The sequence below is a fragment of the Salvia miltiorrhiza genome, chromosome 2 (genome assembly GCF_028751815.1).
Source record: "Salvia miltiorrhiza cultivar Shanhuang (shh) chromosome 2, IMPLAD_Smil_shh, whole genome shotgun sequence".
Lineage (NCBI taxonomy): Eukaryota > Viridiplantae > Streptophyta > Magnoliopsida > Lamiales > Lamiaceae > Salvia > Salvia miltiorrhiza.
In genome coordinates, this window is record NC_080388.1 from 40075595 (window position 1) to 40092963 (window position 17369).

Genomic DNA, 17369 nt, shown 5'->3' on the forward strand with positions numbered 1-17369 from the left:
ATATTTAGGAAAAGATTAAAAGTAGTTGAGAAATTTAAGCAAAGAATATTTTAAAAGAAAAATAAAAAAAACGATAAAAAAAACAATTTAAAAATAAAAAATATTTTTCGAAAAAAAATGGCCAAAAAAAACGTAATTTACAGAAAATAAAAATGTAAATAAAATATATTTAGGAAAAGATTAAAAGTAGTTGAGAAATTTAAGGAAATGATATTTTAGTAAAACCATAAATTAGTAAAAAAACGGCTCAATCAAAAAACCTTAAAAAAACCGTTTTTTCATGCAGTGTCCGAAAATCACTACTCTTTCATGAAATACAGAGCTTATATAACTCAAGATAGATTTTAGCAATATAAAGCCCACCTCGAGAGTGGAATTCGACACTTGGCTCGCTTGAAGCTTCACTGCCTTTGGTTACTCGAATCTACAAGAAATCTATCCTTAAATAGGTCTCGAGGTTTCGTTCTAAGCTCTAAAGAATAGGGAATTTCTAACTATTGATACACTTCGCCCGGATTAAAGAAATAAATATATATAACTTATTGAAGATAATAATAATAATAATTCCCAAAATAATTAACTTAGTGAAAATAATTAATAATAAATTTAAAACTTATAAAATAATTAATAAAATATGAATTTAATTAAAATATATATAAGATTAATCCAAGGAATTAATAAGACTAGTTGAATCACTTTTGGAAATAATAGAGCCAAAGAAAAATATAATAATACAAGAAACTTGTTTAATACAATTGAGCCCAAACAATTTAATCAAAAGAGCTCATTCAAAAAAATAAAACTAGCCCAATAGATTAAGGGTGTGTTTGCTTTTTATCCCTCTAACTGGAGGGATAACAAAAATTTATGTCTTTAAATGTTTGCTTTCTTATCTCACATTTTACACAAATACCATTTTTCCTTCATTATTTTCTGTTCAAGATGGGATAATATTATCACACACCATAATATTATCACACACGGCCCCGAGCCGTGTTGCTTTTGCTTCACCTTCTGTCAGCCACCGTCTGCGCCATCTTGCTCAGCCGCCCCAAACCTCGCCCCCATTGCCCCGACTCCGTCTGTCTTGGCCGTGGGTGGTCGGCGGGCTGCTGCCATGCATGCAGCGCCGGCAGCCGCTGCCTTGACAGTCCGGCATCGGACAAGTCGCACCCCACTCTTCCTCGACACTCACACTCAAGAGGCAACGAGCTCAAGGCTTACAAAATCGTCAAAGAAAAAGAATAGGTTCTTGTTGTAAAAATAAAAAATTTAAACAGTTTATGAATTGATTTTTTTGTGTTCTCGTTTGTTCTTGTGCAGATTCTTCTCTCTTCTCTCTTTTTTTTTTTTTTTGAGGCAGAATTGTTGATTTGTATAGTGGTATAACCGTATAAGATTATGTCATGCTATTTGTCCAAGTCCAGTGTCTAAGTCCGAGTCCAGTTCTTGCGAAGATATAAGGAACATACATGCTTGAAATAAAAAGGGTTTGGAAGGAGTGTGAACCTTGATCAGTGCCTGTTCTGAATACTGTTGTCTTTGGTGTTTTTCTGTAATGAAATTGAACAGGATTGGTTCATACGAAAATGACAAAAGGAAAGTGACAAAATGAGAGTTGGTGAACTTGTAGAAACCAAAAGAATAAAGTATAACCTTAATGTTTGGATCGGTGGTTGCTGTCTTGAACTTCCGGAAGTAGCAATAATTTATTATAAGATTCTGTTGGTACAAAAGAAATGAAAAGTGAATAGCAATGAAAGAGAAATGAGAGTAAATGTGAGAGGGAAGAAGTTACCTGCGGAAATTATTGGACAGAAGCAATGGAAAGGGTTTGTGGGTCAGGGGAATGTATTCAAGGAAAGGAAGGTATTACGTGGCTGAAGGATCTCCAGGATCTGAGAGAATTTAAAATTTAACTGGAGATAAAATTGTGGACAGTAATAAGAAGAAGATGAAATCCTCACATTCACACACGTATACTAAATCGGCTGAAAATATATAATCACTCCCCATATTTGGGCTACTGAAACAAGCACATGTAATTTGGGCTGGAGGCCCAATGTAAAAATAAGTCATCATTATCAAATAATTATTTTCGGCTTTAAGGCCCAACATAAAAGAAAATAAGTAATGTTAAATAAAATGAAATATTTGTAGTTATATTTGCCATATAATATAGCAACGGCTCAAGATTTCAATCGATCAATAATAATATCGAATCTAAATCTATAAAAACTCTTTGATATACTATTTTTTAAAAGAACCGAACGTGTATCAATAGTATACTAATTAGAAGTCTTTTATATTTCTAATGGAAATATCGGGATATCACGGTTATACTAAATATTTCATATATTTTTGCCTATAAAACTACATATTTTATGTTGTAGGCTAAATATGAACCCTATTATTTAGAAATAGTTGTTTATGATTATTGTCACTATTGATTATTCATAATTATTCATTTGGGCACTTGTCGCTGCTACATCAGCCTTAGCTTGACCGCATAGTTAAATTGTGAGAAAATTGCAACAAATATATTTATTTTTAGAAAAAATAGAAGTACATGGAGTATTAGAAAAAAGGGTAAATATTAATTAAAGGCCTAAAGTATGGGTTGAATCACAAATATATCCTAAAATATTAATAATATCAATCAAATGTCTAAACTATGGATTGAGTCACAAATATATTTTAAACTATTGATAATATCAATCAAAGACCTGAACTATCAAGTGTGTATCAAATATAATTCGAGTTTTGTTTTCCATTGCATAAAAATAACATGTACTTTTTAATTTTTTTTAGTGCTAATCGGCAAAAGGACGTTGTTTTGTCTAATTTTACTGCTTAAATTATTCGGATCTCAGATGTTCGCTCACACACGCCAATTGTTTTTTTTTAAATACACGTCATTTTTCAGTCATGAAAAAGATAATTTAGGTCATATTTGATAGATCAAATTTTTTATTGATATTATAATTAGTTCAGGATGTATTTCTAACTCAATCTATATATTAGGTGTTTGATTAGTTAGGACATTTTTATGATTCAACTTATAATTTAGGCCTCGATTGATATTTATTATTTACCTTAAAAAAAAAAGATTGATGTATTTAAGTAATTAGTCCTAAAAAATAAAATTAACTCAACACTTTCCAACTTTCTAGTGAGTAAACCGATATGGTGCAACAGAATTTGAAGTCGCCAAAACAAAATCCCTGAAGCCTAAAAGCAGCAGCGGCTGAAGAATTCTTCCGACCAAAACCATGGCAGAATTTGTGGAAGCAGATAATACAGAAGCCATTATCACTCGAATCGAGCACAAATCCCGCAAGATCGAAAGCCTACTCAAACAGTAGGAAACAATCTTTTGGCAGATCTCTGTTGATAGATGAAGAAAATTTGCAATCTTTTTGGTGGTTTTGTGAATAATGGTTTGAGTTTCAGGTATAAACCGGTGGAAGCTTTGAAGACAGCTCTTGAAGGGTCGCCTCCCTTGACCAAAGACGAGCGATGCAAGGTCAGAATTATTTAATCATTCAATTTCAATATATCTTCAGTTTTCGTGTGGTTCTCTCGCATTATTGATTTCGCTGATTAGGCTAAATTAGTGTTGATTTTTTCTTTTGAAGTCTGCGAACTGGATTGTGGTGCATAGGGCGATAATGGCGATAAAAGATGTTGATAGTTTGTTCTCGGCTCTTGATCTCGAGTACTATGACGTTCTGATGAAGTAAGTCGAACACCTCCTATACGTCTTTTGTATATATATGTAAATACTATTTTTTTTTGTAGTTTGGTTTGTTTGTGACAATAATTGGATCTTTCTTGATATTGCATCATAAATTGTCCCCCCATTACCATTATCATTAGTAGTAATTCGTGGAGAGTTGTTGTAGATAGTATTTCTATGGAGATTTTTGCATAGTTTGCTCACCCTTTTTGGCACATTCGGAAATTGTTTCTAGTCGAGCACTTGCAAGATAAAAATATGAGATTTTGTTTCGGTTGGGACTTCTAAATTCGATCTTCCTGCTCTTCTGATGATTGGGGATTTTATCTTGTGACTCAGAAGGTCACTCTGTGATAAGAGTTGCTGTTTTCACCTGTGAAATACATTTCTTTTGATTGCTTGTGTATTCTAGCTCATTATCAACGACATCTTTTAACTACAAAGCTGGAGTGTGCAACATTTTTTTTGCTACTTTTATCATTTTCATTTTTCTCAAGGTTCAAGATTGGCTCAACTTCTAACAAAAGTTTGTTTGGTTTAGAATTTTGGATGATTGGGAATTTGGGAGAATTGGTTTAAATGGTCGAAACTAGTGTTTATTCTAGAATATGGGGAGAGAACTTTGACTGTTGATGTTAAATCATGTCTGGAAAAGTTATTGGGCCCTGCTGAGAGGGAAAGGCATAAAGAATAAGCAAGTGCAGTGGAATAAAATTGGAATTACATATCCTAATAACTATCAGAAGTGCAAAAGTGACAAAATGTTGGCCTTGAATTAATATTCTTTGACTCAATGTGATATGAAATTTTGCAACTAGTACACAAAGTGAAAAGAAAAGCTGAAGTACTTATTTTGTTTACAGATCCTTTGAACACAATTTCATCTGGAAAAGTAACAGACTTCATGAAACAGGCTTAACTTGGACAAGTGATGTATTCCATCATGTCTAGGAGCAACTAAAAGCAGTATTTACTGATTCCTATAGATGACTATAAGAATTACAAATGTTGGGATTTAGTAAATGATTTCACCTGATCAGTGGTATTGTTCAAATATTCAGTTGACAGAAAGGTTTCAAGACTTCTTACTATTGTGCCAGAGTTAATCTCAAGAGTCGAGTCCGGTATAAGCCACCCTAAGCAGTCTCTGGACTCCTTAAGAATATTTTTATATCACTCTAGTGAAGAAGGTTGCCCTGTACCTGTAGCAGTCATAGTAAAAACCCTCACAATAATCAGTTCTGAAATACCTACTTCCATAAGAGGGTATTTGTTTGTGAAAGTGGAAAACACATTTGGAAGGAAGTGCGAAGATGTGTTGGTTAAAGAATCTTGAAAGGAATTCTTCCGAGTCTACACAATGAAGTATTGGAGTAGGTACTGCAAGATCACGACAGAAGCTAACTGAGAAGGTCAACTTTTGTATTGTAAATAAAGAGGAGACTAATATAATATGTAGGCTGCTGCAAATATAAAAGAAGCACAAGCAGCAATCCATCGTAAAGATTAGAAGCTACTAGGCTATTACCAAAGGTGCATATACTGAATGTAGAAGTCATGGAATGTCTGCCTCTAATCATACTGTGATGATATCTAAATGTTATAGTTGTGTTTTCTGTTCTTGACATCATTATGTGATGAATCTTTGGAATATTTATTCCTCAAGATGATCTTTCTAGTCGTTTAAATTTCTCCGTTGCATAAACTTCGTCAATCTTATTATAAAGAAATCCATCTATGTGATTGGTAGGTACTTATATAGAGGTTTATCTACTGGGGATCGTCCCACGTGTGACCAGTGCCTAAAAATTCACGAAAAACTTACAGAAAGAGCGGGATTGGGATGCATACTACGATGCCTGGCAGACAAAGTGAATACCGTTTAATTGTAATTTGTTCGTGTCTCTGCACATTTGTACAGGATTATCAACACTATGTATCCAAGAACCATCTCTGTTTTGATGCAAATTATGAGGTAATTCTTTGGTCAACTTGTGTTATTATTGTACTATGTGATGATCAAACAAAACTGTTTAGTTTTCAAATTGAAATTTGAAAACTTGGTTTGATATATTCCAATTCTTAGACATTCCTGAATCATTATACTTGGAGTAAAATTTGTGATATAAGAGTTTACTTGGTTGAAATTGAAATGAGGATACAACAAATTGTTCCTCATCAACAGCTAATATCTAAAGGCTCCAAGAAAAGCAATGTTTCTCAATAGCAAGCATCACCAACATGCAATTCATCAGTCAATTGTAATAAATAGATTTTGTCATTATAAAAGACCAAAGACCAACAAACTTGATGTATATATATGCTACAAAACATATAGTATTTTGTATGTGCAGATCTGAAATTCATGACTACGAGTTTATTCAGAACGACGAAAGCTCTTGTCTATCCCATCCTTATGCCGGTGTCCTGTCTGAGTGGGAGAGATCCGTCGTCAGTTTTGGAATAGGTTACATAGAAAAGCTGAGAGAGTATGCCGGTGAAGACTATGAATGCTGCCCCGGCTCCAAACACTCCCTTTCTCAACGTCTCACACGAAGGAGGATTTGACGACCAGTACGTCCTGTACTTGGTGTGGTACGCGTTTCTCACGGACCCAGCTAACAAGCATAGCTCAGCAATGAAGAATGCCAGCCTAATGTGAAGCAGTATAGACTTAATGAACACTTGTAATAAGTTGAATGAATTAAAGAGCAGATCTGAAGTGTACCAGCAGAAGATGAACAACACAATTGCCCAAACCCTAGAACAACCGGGTCGGAGAGCTCTCCCACAGCACAAGCATTTACTTGCACCCATGATCATTAGTTGGCTAACCATGAGGAACAAGAATGAGCCCACGCCTAGCCCCGTTGCTATGTCCGAATCATAAGCACAATACTTCGTGTTCGCCTCAGTTGCAACGCTCACCTGAAAAGATGATGAATGCACAAGAGTTGCACAGTTAGTAGCTCTCTCTCTCTCAACAACTTTTTGTGCTTGCGATGTTATCTTGATTAGCTTTTGATGGTATAAAAGTGTGAAAGATTTGGTAACATCGTTCTTACTTAACATATGTACATGTCTAAATACTGGAAGAAAGTATACATGATAAAAAGCTGTCACACCTCGAAAGTTTTGAACTTTATTCACTATTAATATCTGGAATATTTATATTGTGTTGATAAACACATTGCTAGTCTTAGCCATAGTTGCAAAGAGAAAAGAGACAATCTTGATGAGATATATTGTCTGATATTCCAAGTAAGTATCCCAAATGTGGTAAAGAGAGAACTCATTTTTTCTTATAAGCAATAATTATCTAACTGATACCACAAAAAAGTCTAGGCTAAAATACTCAAATATATCCTAAGCTATGAATATATTTGAGTATTTGGCCATAGTATAGGATGGGACGAACACTCATGTTTGGGAGCAGGCAATCATGTTTTTAGTTATCTTGTTATCAACAACAAAAAAACATAGTAATATAAACAATATTATGGTGGAGCAACAAATATGAGTTAGAATATGTTGGACTAAACAAAACAAACTCTCGCATGCATCTTCTCAATTGTAAATATAAATATTCGATTCCCAAATGCCTCAACTTAGAACAAATCCATAAAACTCTATACCAAATATTCCACTTGGGCTCAAAATCAATTCGATTCTCATTTACATACAAAAGAAGCATGAAATCACATAAACGTAGCAAAAATCAAGTTGAGACGATATTGATATAATTTTTTTAAAAAAAGAGATTAATTTCCCTACGGCAATAGATAAGCAGATTCACATAAATCAAGAGAGAGAAGACTGACAGAAGATCTGCGGTGCTCGGCGGCAACAGCAAGCGAAAAAGCAATCAAATCTAAGACAAAAACTGTGAGCAACAAAAATTTGGACGCCATTGTTACGCAGATGAAGGCTGAAAGTAGTAAGAGAGAAGAAAAGTTTAGGATATAATTGGATTCAAGAAAGTGAAAAAAGGCATTCACAAGCAACATGCTACCTTCTTCACCTCGTCTCTTTCTCTCTCACATTCACATACCTTAGCTATACTATACATCTTTTTCTAGTTTTATAAAGTTTACGTGATTCGTAAAATAAGGATGCACATCTTACCTTTAATTATAGTATATATCAACAATACTGAGCATGAAAATGGACCTTTATCCACCAAAAGAATCTCTCTCTCTCTCTCTCTCTAAGGGAAGCACACAAGAAAACTAAACAAGTGAAATGATATATAGGAATTTCTTCTACATAATATTAATATATATATATATAAACTATAAAGGAATTTCTCTTGTTAGCGTCAAACTAATTTACATCACTACTACATTCTAACATAATTTATCCTTTTATATGGTCTTCATCCTACACTAATACTCCATTATTAATGCCAGTCTCACCACTCTCTCTTCTTCTTTAATTTTAAAAAATTAATACGTACTTATTTTCCTTAGTAAAGAAGCTTTGACTTTCTTAACAAAATAATTTTACTTCTTCTCTAACACTCTCTCTCATCAAGTCATTAAGGACGTTACGTATATAAAAAAGTCATTAAGGACGATTAATGGATACTCAAATGCTTCACCAATTCTGGTCAACACTATTTAGTAGTACTAACTCAATGGATAGCATATTTCTATTCTATAGTGCTTATTTAAGATTATTACTAAATAATAATATTAATTATTTTAAATTCAAAACTATTTTCAAATTCTCAATTATATCCTGAATTATTGAAAATATTTTTTAATATTTAGAACTATTGATTTGTATCAATTGTGTCCCTCGCGTATTTTTTGACTTCGAAAAGTTGACGTAGCTTGTCATAAGATGCCACAATGTATTTATCATTTTTAAAAAAACTTACATAGAACAAACGGTATCGTTGGTGCTATACAACTTTGAGAAAAAGAAAAGAAAATGATGGAGTTAAAAATCAAGAAGATGAATCAACGAGGAAAGGAGCACAATGAGGAAGAAGAAGCTCATTCGTTGATTTTTTTTTTGGAACTAGCAGAAAGAGCGTACATTGTACGCATAATAAATGTTACTTTATTTCATAAAATAAAAAATATAAATATAATATTTGTTATATTCAATTTTTCAATTAATAATTTGCTCTATTTAATTCTATTATCTCTTAATTACAACAATTTTTTAGAGAATCTATTAGTTCATTATTTCTACTAGAGTATAATTTATTGGATAAATATATTTATTTATAAGCCTTATCAATAGCTATAGATATATATCACATAGATTTAATGTAATATCTAATGAATTAATATATTGTTATAAATATATAATATATTGTAAAATAGCCTTAAAATAAAATATGTAATAGGGGTAAAATAGGCAATCCACATGTTGTGCCTAAGACTCTTTATATTAGTATAGATTTAGAAGGCACAAAAGAAGTTGTTTATGCCATATAAGTTAGTAAAAGAAAATGTTAAAATTTATTGTTGCACAATTTTTCAGAATTACAAGATGGACGAACACACTTCATACAAAATTTAGTTCGTAAATTAAAATTGAGCCAAAGAATATCCTCTATTTGTTAACTGCTTTTATGGTTTTTGTTTTGTAGTTTATTTATAGTAACAATTATCTTTTGTATTGTCCATTTTATTGAACATAAATAAAAATATATTTATGGCCATTTAGTTTTTGTGTGTTGTAAATTAGCATCCATTGTTCAATTTTCATCATTTTAAGTCATCAAACTCCTAAACATAGAATATGGGCGATTTTCATTTGTGGTCACTGGTCAGACTGAATGATCTTTCACTTCAAAAGAGAATTATTGAATATAAAACCAAAATCTCAAATTGATTAGCATGTGAAAGATCCTAAAGTCTACAAGTATGAATAATATTACGATTTGATGATGACTTAGAATGCAAGAATACTAACTAATCTCCTAATTGCCAAATGCTCCATCGTTATTTTCTTCTACACAAACACTCGTGCGCAGACATCCGCAAACACAAATTACAGTTAATTAAGATTAATTAATCCACATTTAGTATTCAGAATTAATTAATTAAAATAACCGCCTCTTTTTTTCTATTATTATCAAGATCTCTTAACTAGTTCCAAGTTGAAAGGATTTCCTAAATTTCTGGTAATTACACCAGCCTCTTGAGCTAAAATAATTATCGAACAAGATAATTATAAAATTATAGTAGGTTGAATTATACCATCAATTGCCTTAAGAATTTTAGCGTAGATCTATTGCTATAGCATAAGAGTTTCAGGCACGAAAATAAGGCAACATCATATGCAAAAAATTATATACTAATTTTTTTTATTTATTTTTGATAAATTATATAAATAAATAAAGAAATTTAAAGATCTGACAATATACTCAAACCTAGAACCTTAGGCCTTGGGTAACCACCCACCGCTAGGCACACATGATATACTAATTTTAATCCTAAACGGGTTTAGCTAAAGCACTCCTTACACACCTTGGATAAACATTACTGCATTGATTGTTTTTTCTATTATCAAGATCTCATAACGTGTTCATATTCTGTATTGCGTGCAACACGATAAACAAACAAAAATAAATGAATAAAAGATGGGGATTTAAGTGCTCCAAAACTGATACATATTGAAATGCAATTAAGTAAATTAAATAAAATCATACATCAAGAGACATGATAAAAAGGGGGTATAAGAAAATGAAATTAGGAAAAGCGAAATCTAAAGGCAATAGAAAAGCATTAAGATGACTCGAGTGTAGCTCCAATCAACTCCGGCTCACTGAAGAGATCCTTTTGAACTATAAGGCTATCAATTTTCTGGGATGAAATAATGTCGTCAATTCCTTTTCTAGCAGCAGCCACCTTATCATCAGCAATGGTGTCAGCCTCCGATTTTGCCTCAAGTTCATCCGATGCTTCATCCTCTTCCTTAGGTGGTGGAACGAAAAATGGTATTTTACCCCTTTGCCAATCGTGGAGGATCATCTTTGCAGCAGTCATATAATCAGGTTCGCCTCCCTAATCATGGAAGGGAAACAGCATTACATTTCTTTCCAGGGCTACGACTACTAAAAGGAGTTCATATAATGCAGAAGCAATGCTGCCTTTATTGAAATTTTCAGTCAATTCTCAGGATATGCGAGAATTACCTTAAGAAGTTTACCGGTTGACTTGCATAGCTGAACAAGGAAATCGTTATCATCCTCCCTGTAAATCAACAAGTGTTTATTCAGTCTGAAAATCATGACACTTGTTATTTATTTATTTATTTTATTTTTTTGGGGTGGGAGGGAGTTGGTACTTCAAACCGATTGTAATGGTTAAAAAATATTAGTAGAACAAGAAAAGATCTCAACCCAACTCCATTGATAAAAGATTTGGAACTCTTTCTACTACTGATTACATCATAAAACATGAAGCTTACCAGTCTTTTATCCTATAAGCTCTGAACAGATGCTCCTTTTTGACACGTTTCAGAACTTCACCAATATGCTCAGCAGCATCCTCCAAATTCGTTACACGTACCTGAAACAAAGAGAGTGACAAACGGTAATGTTTGCAAAGAGACAAATGGATGGAAGTCATTGCCGTTTGGGTGAAATTTGAGTAAACAAATAATATTGTTGATTACTATAAAAATGGGGGCAATAGCAATGAAATTTGAGTTTTGATGGAAGTTTTTCTTTGAAGATTAATTATACAAAAAAGCCTCACAAATTTACATCTTAAATAAGGTCTAAGAAAAATTACAAACTTCAATAGTTTAATTTCCTTCAGTCTCATTAGTCATTCCCACTTTGCTTCTGATGATAATGATATTTATTATCCATAGAGCCATTCAACAATAAACTTTATTATAAGAAACACTTAAATTAACTACTAATCCCATCCATTCCCTATATAAAAGGAGAAAACTGGACCAAGTCCTAGAACAATTTTCTGAAGTCTGAACTCAACCAAGTATGTTCAACTAATGAAACAGAGGAAACTGACTGCATTTTTAGCTTTGCTTTCAGAAAATATAACTGGCGCACAAGCTTTAATGCAGATAAAATATTCTAGACCTATGAACCAACCATGAACTTTGAAGCATATCATGAATAGAACATTAAGAAACATTAAAAACATATAACTTATCAAGTATTACTTACCACACCCTTTAAGACGATATCCGTCTCAGTATCACTACTCTGATAAACTACTCCAGGGCAATCAATCAGAAATATCCTCTTTGTGAGTGTTATGTATTGCCACACTTTAGTCTCCCCGGGAATTGGCGCAACTTTGCAAACCTGATCATCAAAAGATATAGCGACTTAGCAAGCACACGAGATGAGAAAATGTACTTACGAGTCCGACATAATAAACAACAGAAACCACCTCTAAGTCTTCTAAAAAATTAAATCAATGAATCTTACAGAAGAATAGAAAATTGATGTTTTTTAGCCAGCCCGAAAGTTCGAAAAAGCCAAGTCAAAAATAGAAACAAAGCTAGAAGAACGCCTTACATTCTTTGTACGCAAAGTATTGATAACTGACGACTTTCCAACATTGGGATATCCGACAAATCCAACAGATATAGCTTGCTTGTCACTTTTAAGACGGGAAAATTGTCTTAATACAGCCAGAAGAGAACCCTAAAAATAACAAACAATACCAGATATAGACATCAGATATTATTGACTTGCAACAATAAATAAATGCTACTTACCCTTTTTTATTTCTTTCTAGCAAAGAATCCTAAACAGGATGATTTTCATCCCAAAAGTACGAAAGCAGTCTGAACGGTAATTCAAACAAATAAGGACATTTTGGGGGACAGGTACTGAATTAAAAATTTCTTTTTTATTTTGTACACGAGAAAAGACTGGAACAAACATCAGCATTATTTAGATCTAATTCACAGAACAAAATCTTTTTGAGGCTTAAATTACAGGGGGAGGAAAAAAAAGATTTGATGGCAAACTCTATTCACAAAACTAAGAGTGATAAATTAATGTATCACTCTCGGGATAAGTATGGCTAGTGCCCAAATTGTACATCCCAGGAAATGACTTTATCAATGTTATGATTCCCACCAACAAATCATTATATGACAAAGAAACCATGGATCCACATCCAACCTTATAATGTAAAATAACTAGCACAATAGAGTGTAAACCCATCAGCAATAGTTCTTCGTTGCAGTTTTAAAGGTCAGAAGTTAATTACTACCTTTCCAAATGACTTGTTTACACTTGCATGAAAAGCCAGGGTAGGGTATTCCTTAGACAGTATCCGAAGCCATCCTTTGGTTACCCAGGCTGGAACCAGATCACACTGCAGAAGGAAGAAAGGGAGGACTTCAATAAAATCAGCAACAAGATAGTGCTCACTAAGAATTTGAGACCAATGCTCTCAAAAATTAAATATGCAAGTATTGACCCAGACCTTATTTAGTAGAAGAATCATGTGCTTATGCTTGCAATTCGCCTTCAAATGCTTCTCTAAATGGTAGCATCGTGTACCTTGTGGGTCCCTGGCATCTAATACCTGCCATAGACGACAATAGTTTCCAACCAAAAGTCATTCACTCGCAACAGTTCATATAACTAAATTATAAGATTATAACAAGTGCAAAGACAGCTAACAAATTCCCTACAGGAAGCCAACTAAAGCATACAATGTATCTCCAAAATTTTTTGTTTATGTTTCAAATGTAAAAACAAGTTCCTTCTCAACACAGGAAAATGGTAAGAACTGTTCTAATCCATTTTATACCAGACAGTAAGAACAGCAGAAACTAGCTGAGACATTTCAAATGTCAAAAGCTCTTTACTTCATTCATTTATGTTAAATGTCCAGATTTCAAGAATGTTCTTGCCAGATAAGATCAGACAAAAGTTCTGAAACTCCAAAATGGCACCAACTCCCCAATCAACTATCTGAACTGTTACTATCCAGGTCATCTTCATATTTTTTTGGTCTTAGCACTAAATACTGAAGCCAATCAATTCATTCCACATAAATGGATCTTTGTACTGGCCAAGTAATTTAAAAAATTAGTTCACTTGCACAAGGAAATACTGAAAGCATGTTATTTTCCAAAATCTACCTGGACAACAACATCTGAGGAATCAATCACTTTGTAGAGCTCTCCCCATATCCGCTTACTCTGACCTTTTTCAAACATTGTGTGGCGTACAAGGTCCCTGAACCCATCTTCATCCCCTTCGGTAGATGTACTAGCACCATGTTTCTCTCCAAATGCATCTGCAGGAAATCATTAAAAGTTTCTAAGCATGTCCGGAACTACTCAGGAAATAAAGGAAAGTATCATAGACACTGACAAATAGAAAGATATGGTGTACATAATGATTTTCACCTTGAGAACCATCAGCCCTCTTGACTAATGATTCATAATCAGATGCAAGAAGCTTGGGCTTCTTCCTCTTCGTCTTAGGACCAAAAGCATCAGTAAAAGGTTGTGTGTCGAGGAGATGGACTCTTGCTTGCTTAAAACATATTTAAAAGAACAGAATGAAAAGATCAGCAAACGATAAGATGCAAGCAAGACTGTATCTTGTATATGTACCCTAGGTTGTCCTCATGAATGCATAAGATTCATGTATAGTACTTCAAACCTTTTGATGATCATTCAAGAGGGACATAGGCAGCTTCCTTTCCTTCAAAAGAACATTATAGCTGCTTGAAAGACGATTCTGAAGCTCCTCACGGAAATATTCAAGCTCTTTCTGATTCACAACACGTGTGTTGCCTAGCAATGTGAATAACCCAAAAATGTTAAGTTTCAGTCTGTTTTCTTTCAAACCAAAATGACTAAGCAGCATTGTACAAGTATAAGTCGGGCAATCTCAGATCCTACAGTCCTATTTTGACTAGCAACCAAGCATTCTACCATTGACACTGCAAGGCTGCAATCATCATTTTCATTAAAATTCCACCTTACATTGATGACCAGACTGCTTAAAGAATTGACATAGTGATAACTAAAAATCTGTGTATGATTTTTTTGTCAAGAATATTATTAGAAAACAATCAATTAACAATCAAAACTTCATATTGAACCGTGACTAGTCATAAAAGAGTCATAATTTCAGCTCCTTAGGCATTTAAGGTCTAAAATACTAAACCAAACACCGACTTCATCCTTGAGCAGAAGCTAACACGAACCAGAATTCACAATATTCCATTAGTATGCTAGCTCAAAAAAAAAACAACAACAATAATCGAATACCACTGCACCGAACCAAAAATTAGAAAATAGAAATTGAACAGGAAATTAACGCACCGAACCAGCGACGATCAGGCATAATTCCGAGTAGACGGCAATTCCTTGGACTGGAGGTCGTGCTTGAGGATTTTTCCGCCAGCGTTGCGGACGGGGCGCGTGTTGTACATCTTGAGGCGCCGCACTGTGGCGGCGCTCCGGCCATTGCTAGATTTGCCTTTGCTATTATCTCTGTTGACATCGAGCGAGTGCTTCGGCTTCCCCGAAACGTTGACGGACCTCTCCTTCTTCTTTGCCATGGTTGCCGAAAATGATATCGCCGCCACAAACAGTGCGGTGATATGAGAGGAATGAGGGGAGCGGCGGTGATATGAGAGGAATGAGGGGAGCGGCGGCGGCGCAGTATTTGTAGTCTAGGTCACAAACACACACATTCGGGGGAGAAAAAAAAAAAGGGTTATTGCCAGGAAAATACATGTAGTTTGCCAATTTTCTGATTTATAATATGACTTTATAATTTGAACAGAAAATATACACTAAATTTTAATTTATTCTCAATTATAACATGACTTTTTCATTAATTTAGTATAATAATATCAAAGTTTAATACATTAAATATTTTTAATTTTCTTTTCATCTCACAATATACTATATATATATATATATACATATATATTTGATAAATATACATCTATATGTAAATAATATATAATATTATTTACTTTTTAACATAGTTTCTATTATATATGTACCTAAATTATTTATTGGTCCTAATATTTTATAATTTCATAATTTAAATAAATAAATACTTATTATATATATAATATATTAATAGAATATTAAAATCAAATTTATATATATATATATATATATATATATTTAAACCATCAATATAATATCATATATATTATGAAATAATTAATCATCTAACTTAATTTTTATAAAAATTAATCAATTAAATAACAATATTTTATACATAACAATTTAATATAAATACAATAGATATTAATACATCTATGATGAAAAATATTCTAAATAAGGTCATGTTATAATTGAGAATAAATTGAAACTTGGTGAATTTTCTTGTCAGACTATAAAGTCATGTTATAATTGCGATTAAATTGAAAATTGATGTATTTTCTGGTCAAATTATAAAGTCATGTTATAAACCAGAAAATTGACAAACTACATGTATTTTCCGGCAATAACCCCAAAAAAAATTTGAAAATCATTATATATTTTTAGGTATAAATTAATTCTTTTGTTTTTAGTTGCCTAAGAGCATCCGCAATGGGCTTACTTGATAGCCTACTTGATAGTGGGTTGTATTATTGAGTAAGCAGTGCTGCATTGAGGTTACTTGATAACTAGGGCTGGTAAATCGGTGCCGGTTTTTTCGGTTAAAACCGTAACCGAAACCGAAAAAACAGGTTATCAGTTAACCGAAAACCGATTTTTTCCGGTTCGATTCGGTTACCGGTTAGTACTCTATCAGTAAATCGGTTAATCGGTTTAACCGGTCGGTTAACCGGTTAAACCGATTAACCAATTTTTTTTATTAAATTATTTAATTTAAATTTTTTAAAAATCCTACAAATACAATCTTAATTTAGGGTTCCTAGAATCTTAGTTCGGCAGTTCCTAATTCCCTTGCAGTCGGCCTCCCGTTCCACCTCCCTCCCTCTTACCCAGTTCCCACCGGCGCCGCTGCCCCTCACCCGGTGCAGCACAGCAAAGGCGCCGCTGCTCAGGCACCTTTCTCCACCCTCTCCCAGTCCCAGCAGCAGCACAGCTGAGGCGTCGCCCCCTTCGCCGGTGTCGCTCCTTCCCGCCAGCGTCCCTCCCTCTCCCTCTGCACCCTGTCCACCGTGTTTCGACGCTCCCTGGCTCCCTGCCCACCACCCTCGGCGTCCTCTAACCTCCGGCGAGGACTACTATTATATGGTATTACTCCCCTCCAAGAGGCATAATACCATCGGCTTGGATGCTCGACCCATCCTTCCTTGAAATTAACCTTCATTATCAAATTAAAGGAGGTATATATATATATATATATATATATATATATATAGAGAGAGAGAGAGAGAGAGAGAGAGCCAAAGCTTTTTTTTTTCCAATTTGATTCGGTTAAGTTGTGTTTGATTCGGTTGATAAGATTATCAAATTTGATTGATAGCTTCTTTTTTTTCCAATTTGATTCTAGCCAACTTGATCATTTAATTTGTGTGGGATTGGGAAACAGGAAGGACTTATTATGTTTTATTAATTTATTATATTGAGAGATTCTAGTAATATTTTGATCATAGAAATGAGGAGTAGAAACTTGTTGGGTTAGTCCCTGAAACTTTTATTATGTGATAAAACTCTTTGTTTTATGATATATTAAGCCTTG

At 33.6% G+C, this 17369-nt stretch overlaps 3 protein-coding genes across 6 annotated transcripts; 1 reads left to right on the forward strand and 2 right to left on the reverse strand.

The window, feature by feature from the left end:
- Positions 1 to 3054: 3054 nt before the first annotated feature.
- LOC131013387 (actin-related protein 2/3 complex subunit 5A) lies at positions 3055 to 5839 on the forward strand. Its single transcript, XM_057941456.1, has 4 exons — positions 3055 to 3361; positions 3454 to 3526; positions 3639 to 3739; positions 5490 to 5839. The coding sequence occupies exons 1-4, from the start codon at positions 3273 to 3275 to the stop codon at positions 5623 to 5625; spliced, it is 399 nt and encodes a 132-aa protein (XP_057797439.1). The 5' UTR covers positions 3055 to 3272; the 3' UTR covers positions 5626 to 5839.
- Positions 5840 to 5998: 159 nt separating this feature from the next.
- On the reverse strand, positions 5999 to 8064 carry LOC131013386 (uncharacterized). 4 transcript variants are annotated; one of them, XM_057941455.1, is made up of 4 exons: positions 7865 to 8064; positions 7561 to 7667; positions 6468 to 6667; positions 5999 to 6392 (listed from the first exon to the last, which is right to left on the reverse strand). In XM_057941455.1, the coding sequence occupies exons 2-4, from the start codon at positions 7648 to 7650 to the stop codon at positions 6143 to 6145; spliced, it is 540 nt and encodes a 179-aa protein (XP_057797438.1). In that variant the 5' UTR covers positions 7651 to 7667; positions 7865 to 8064; the 3' UTR covers positions 5999 to 6142. The 4 variants fall into 4 exon arrangements, with proteins under 4 accessions (XP_057797438.1, XP_057797437.1, XP_057797436.1 ...); XM_057941454.1 differs by having other exon boundaries at positions 7752 to 7954; XM_057941453.1 differs by having other exon boundaries at positions 5999 to 6667; positions 7865 to 8009.
- A 2283-nt stretch (positions 8065 to 10347) lies between these two features.
- On the reverse strand, positions 10348 to 15351 carry LOC131013388 (nuclear/nucleolar GTPase 2). The gene is given in 12 exon segments (XM_057941457.1): positions 10348 to 10764; positions 10896 to 10953; positions 11171 to 11271; positions 11898 to 12038; positions 12255 to 12383; positions 12961 to 13065; positions 13177 to 13278; positions 13841 to 13998; positions 14111 to 14240; positions 14370 to 14503; positions 15038 to 15062; positions 15064 to 15351. Coding segments are annotated over 12 exon segments (1575 nt in total). The 5' UTR covers positions 15277 to 15351; the 3' UTR covers positions 10348 to 10485.
- Between the last annotated feature and the right edge of the window lie 2018 nt (positions 15352 to 17369).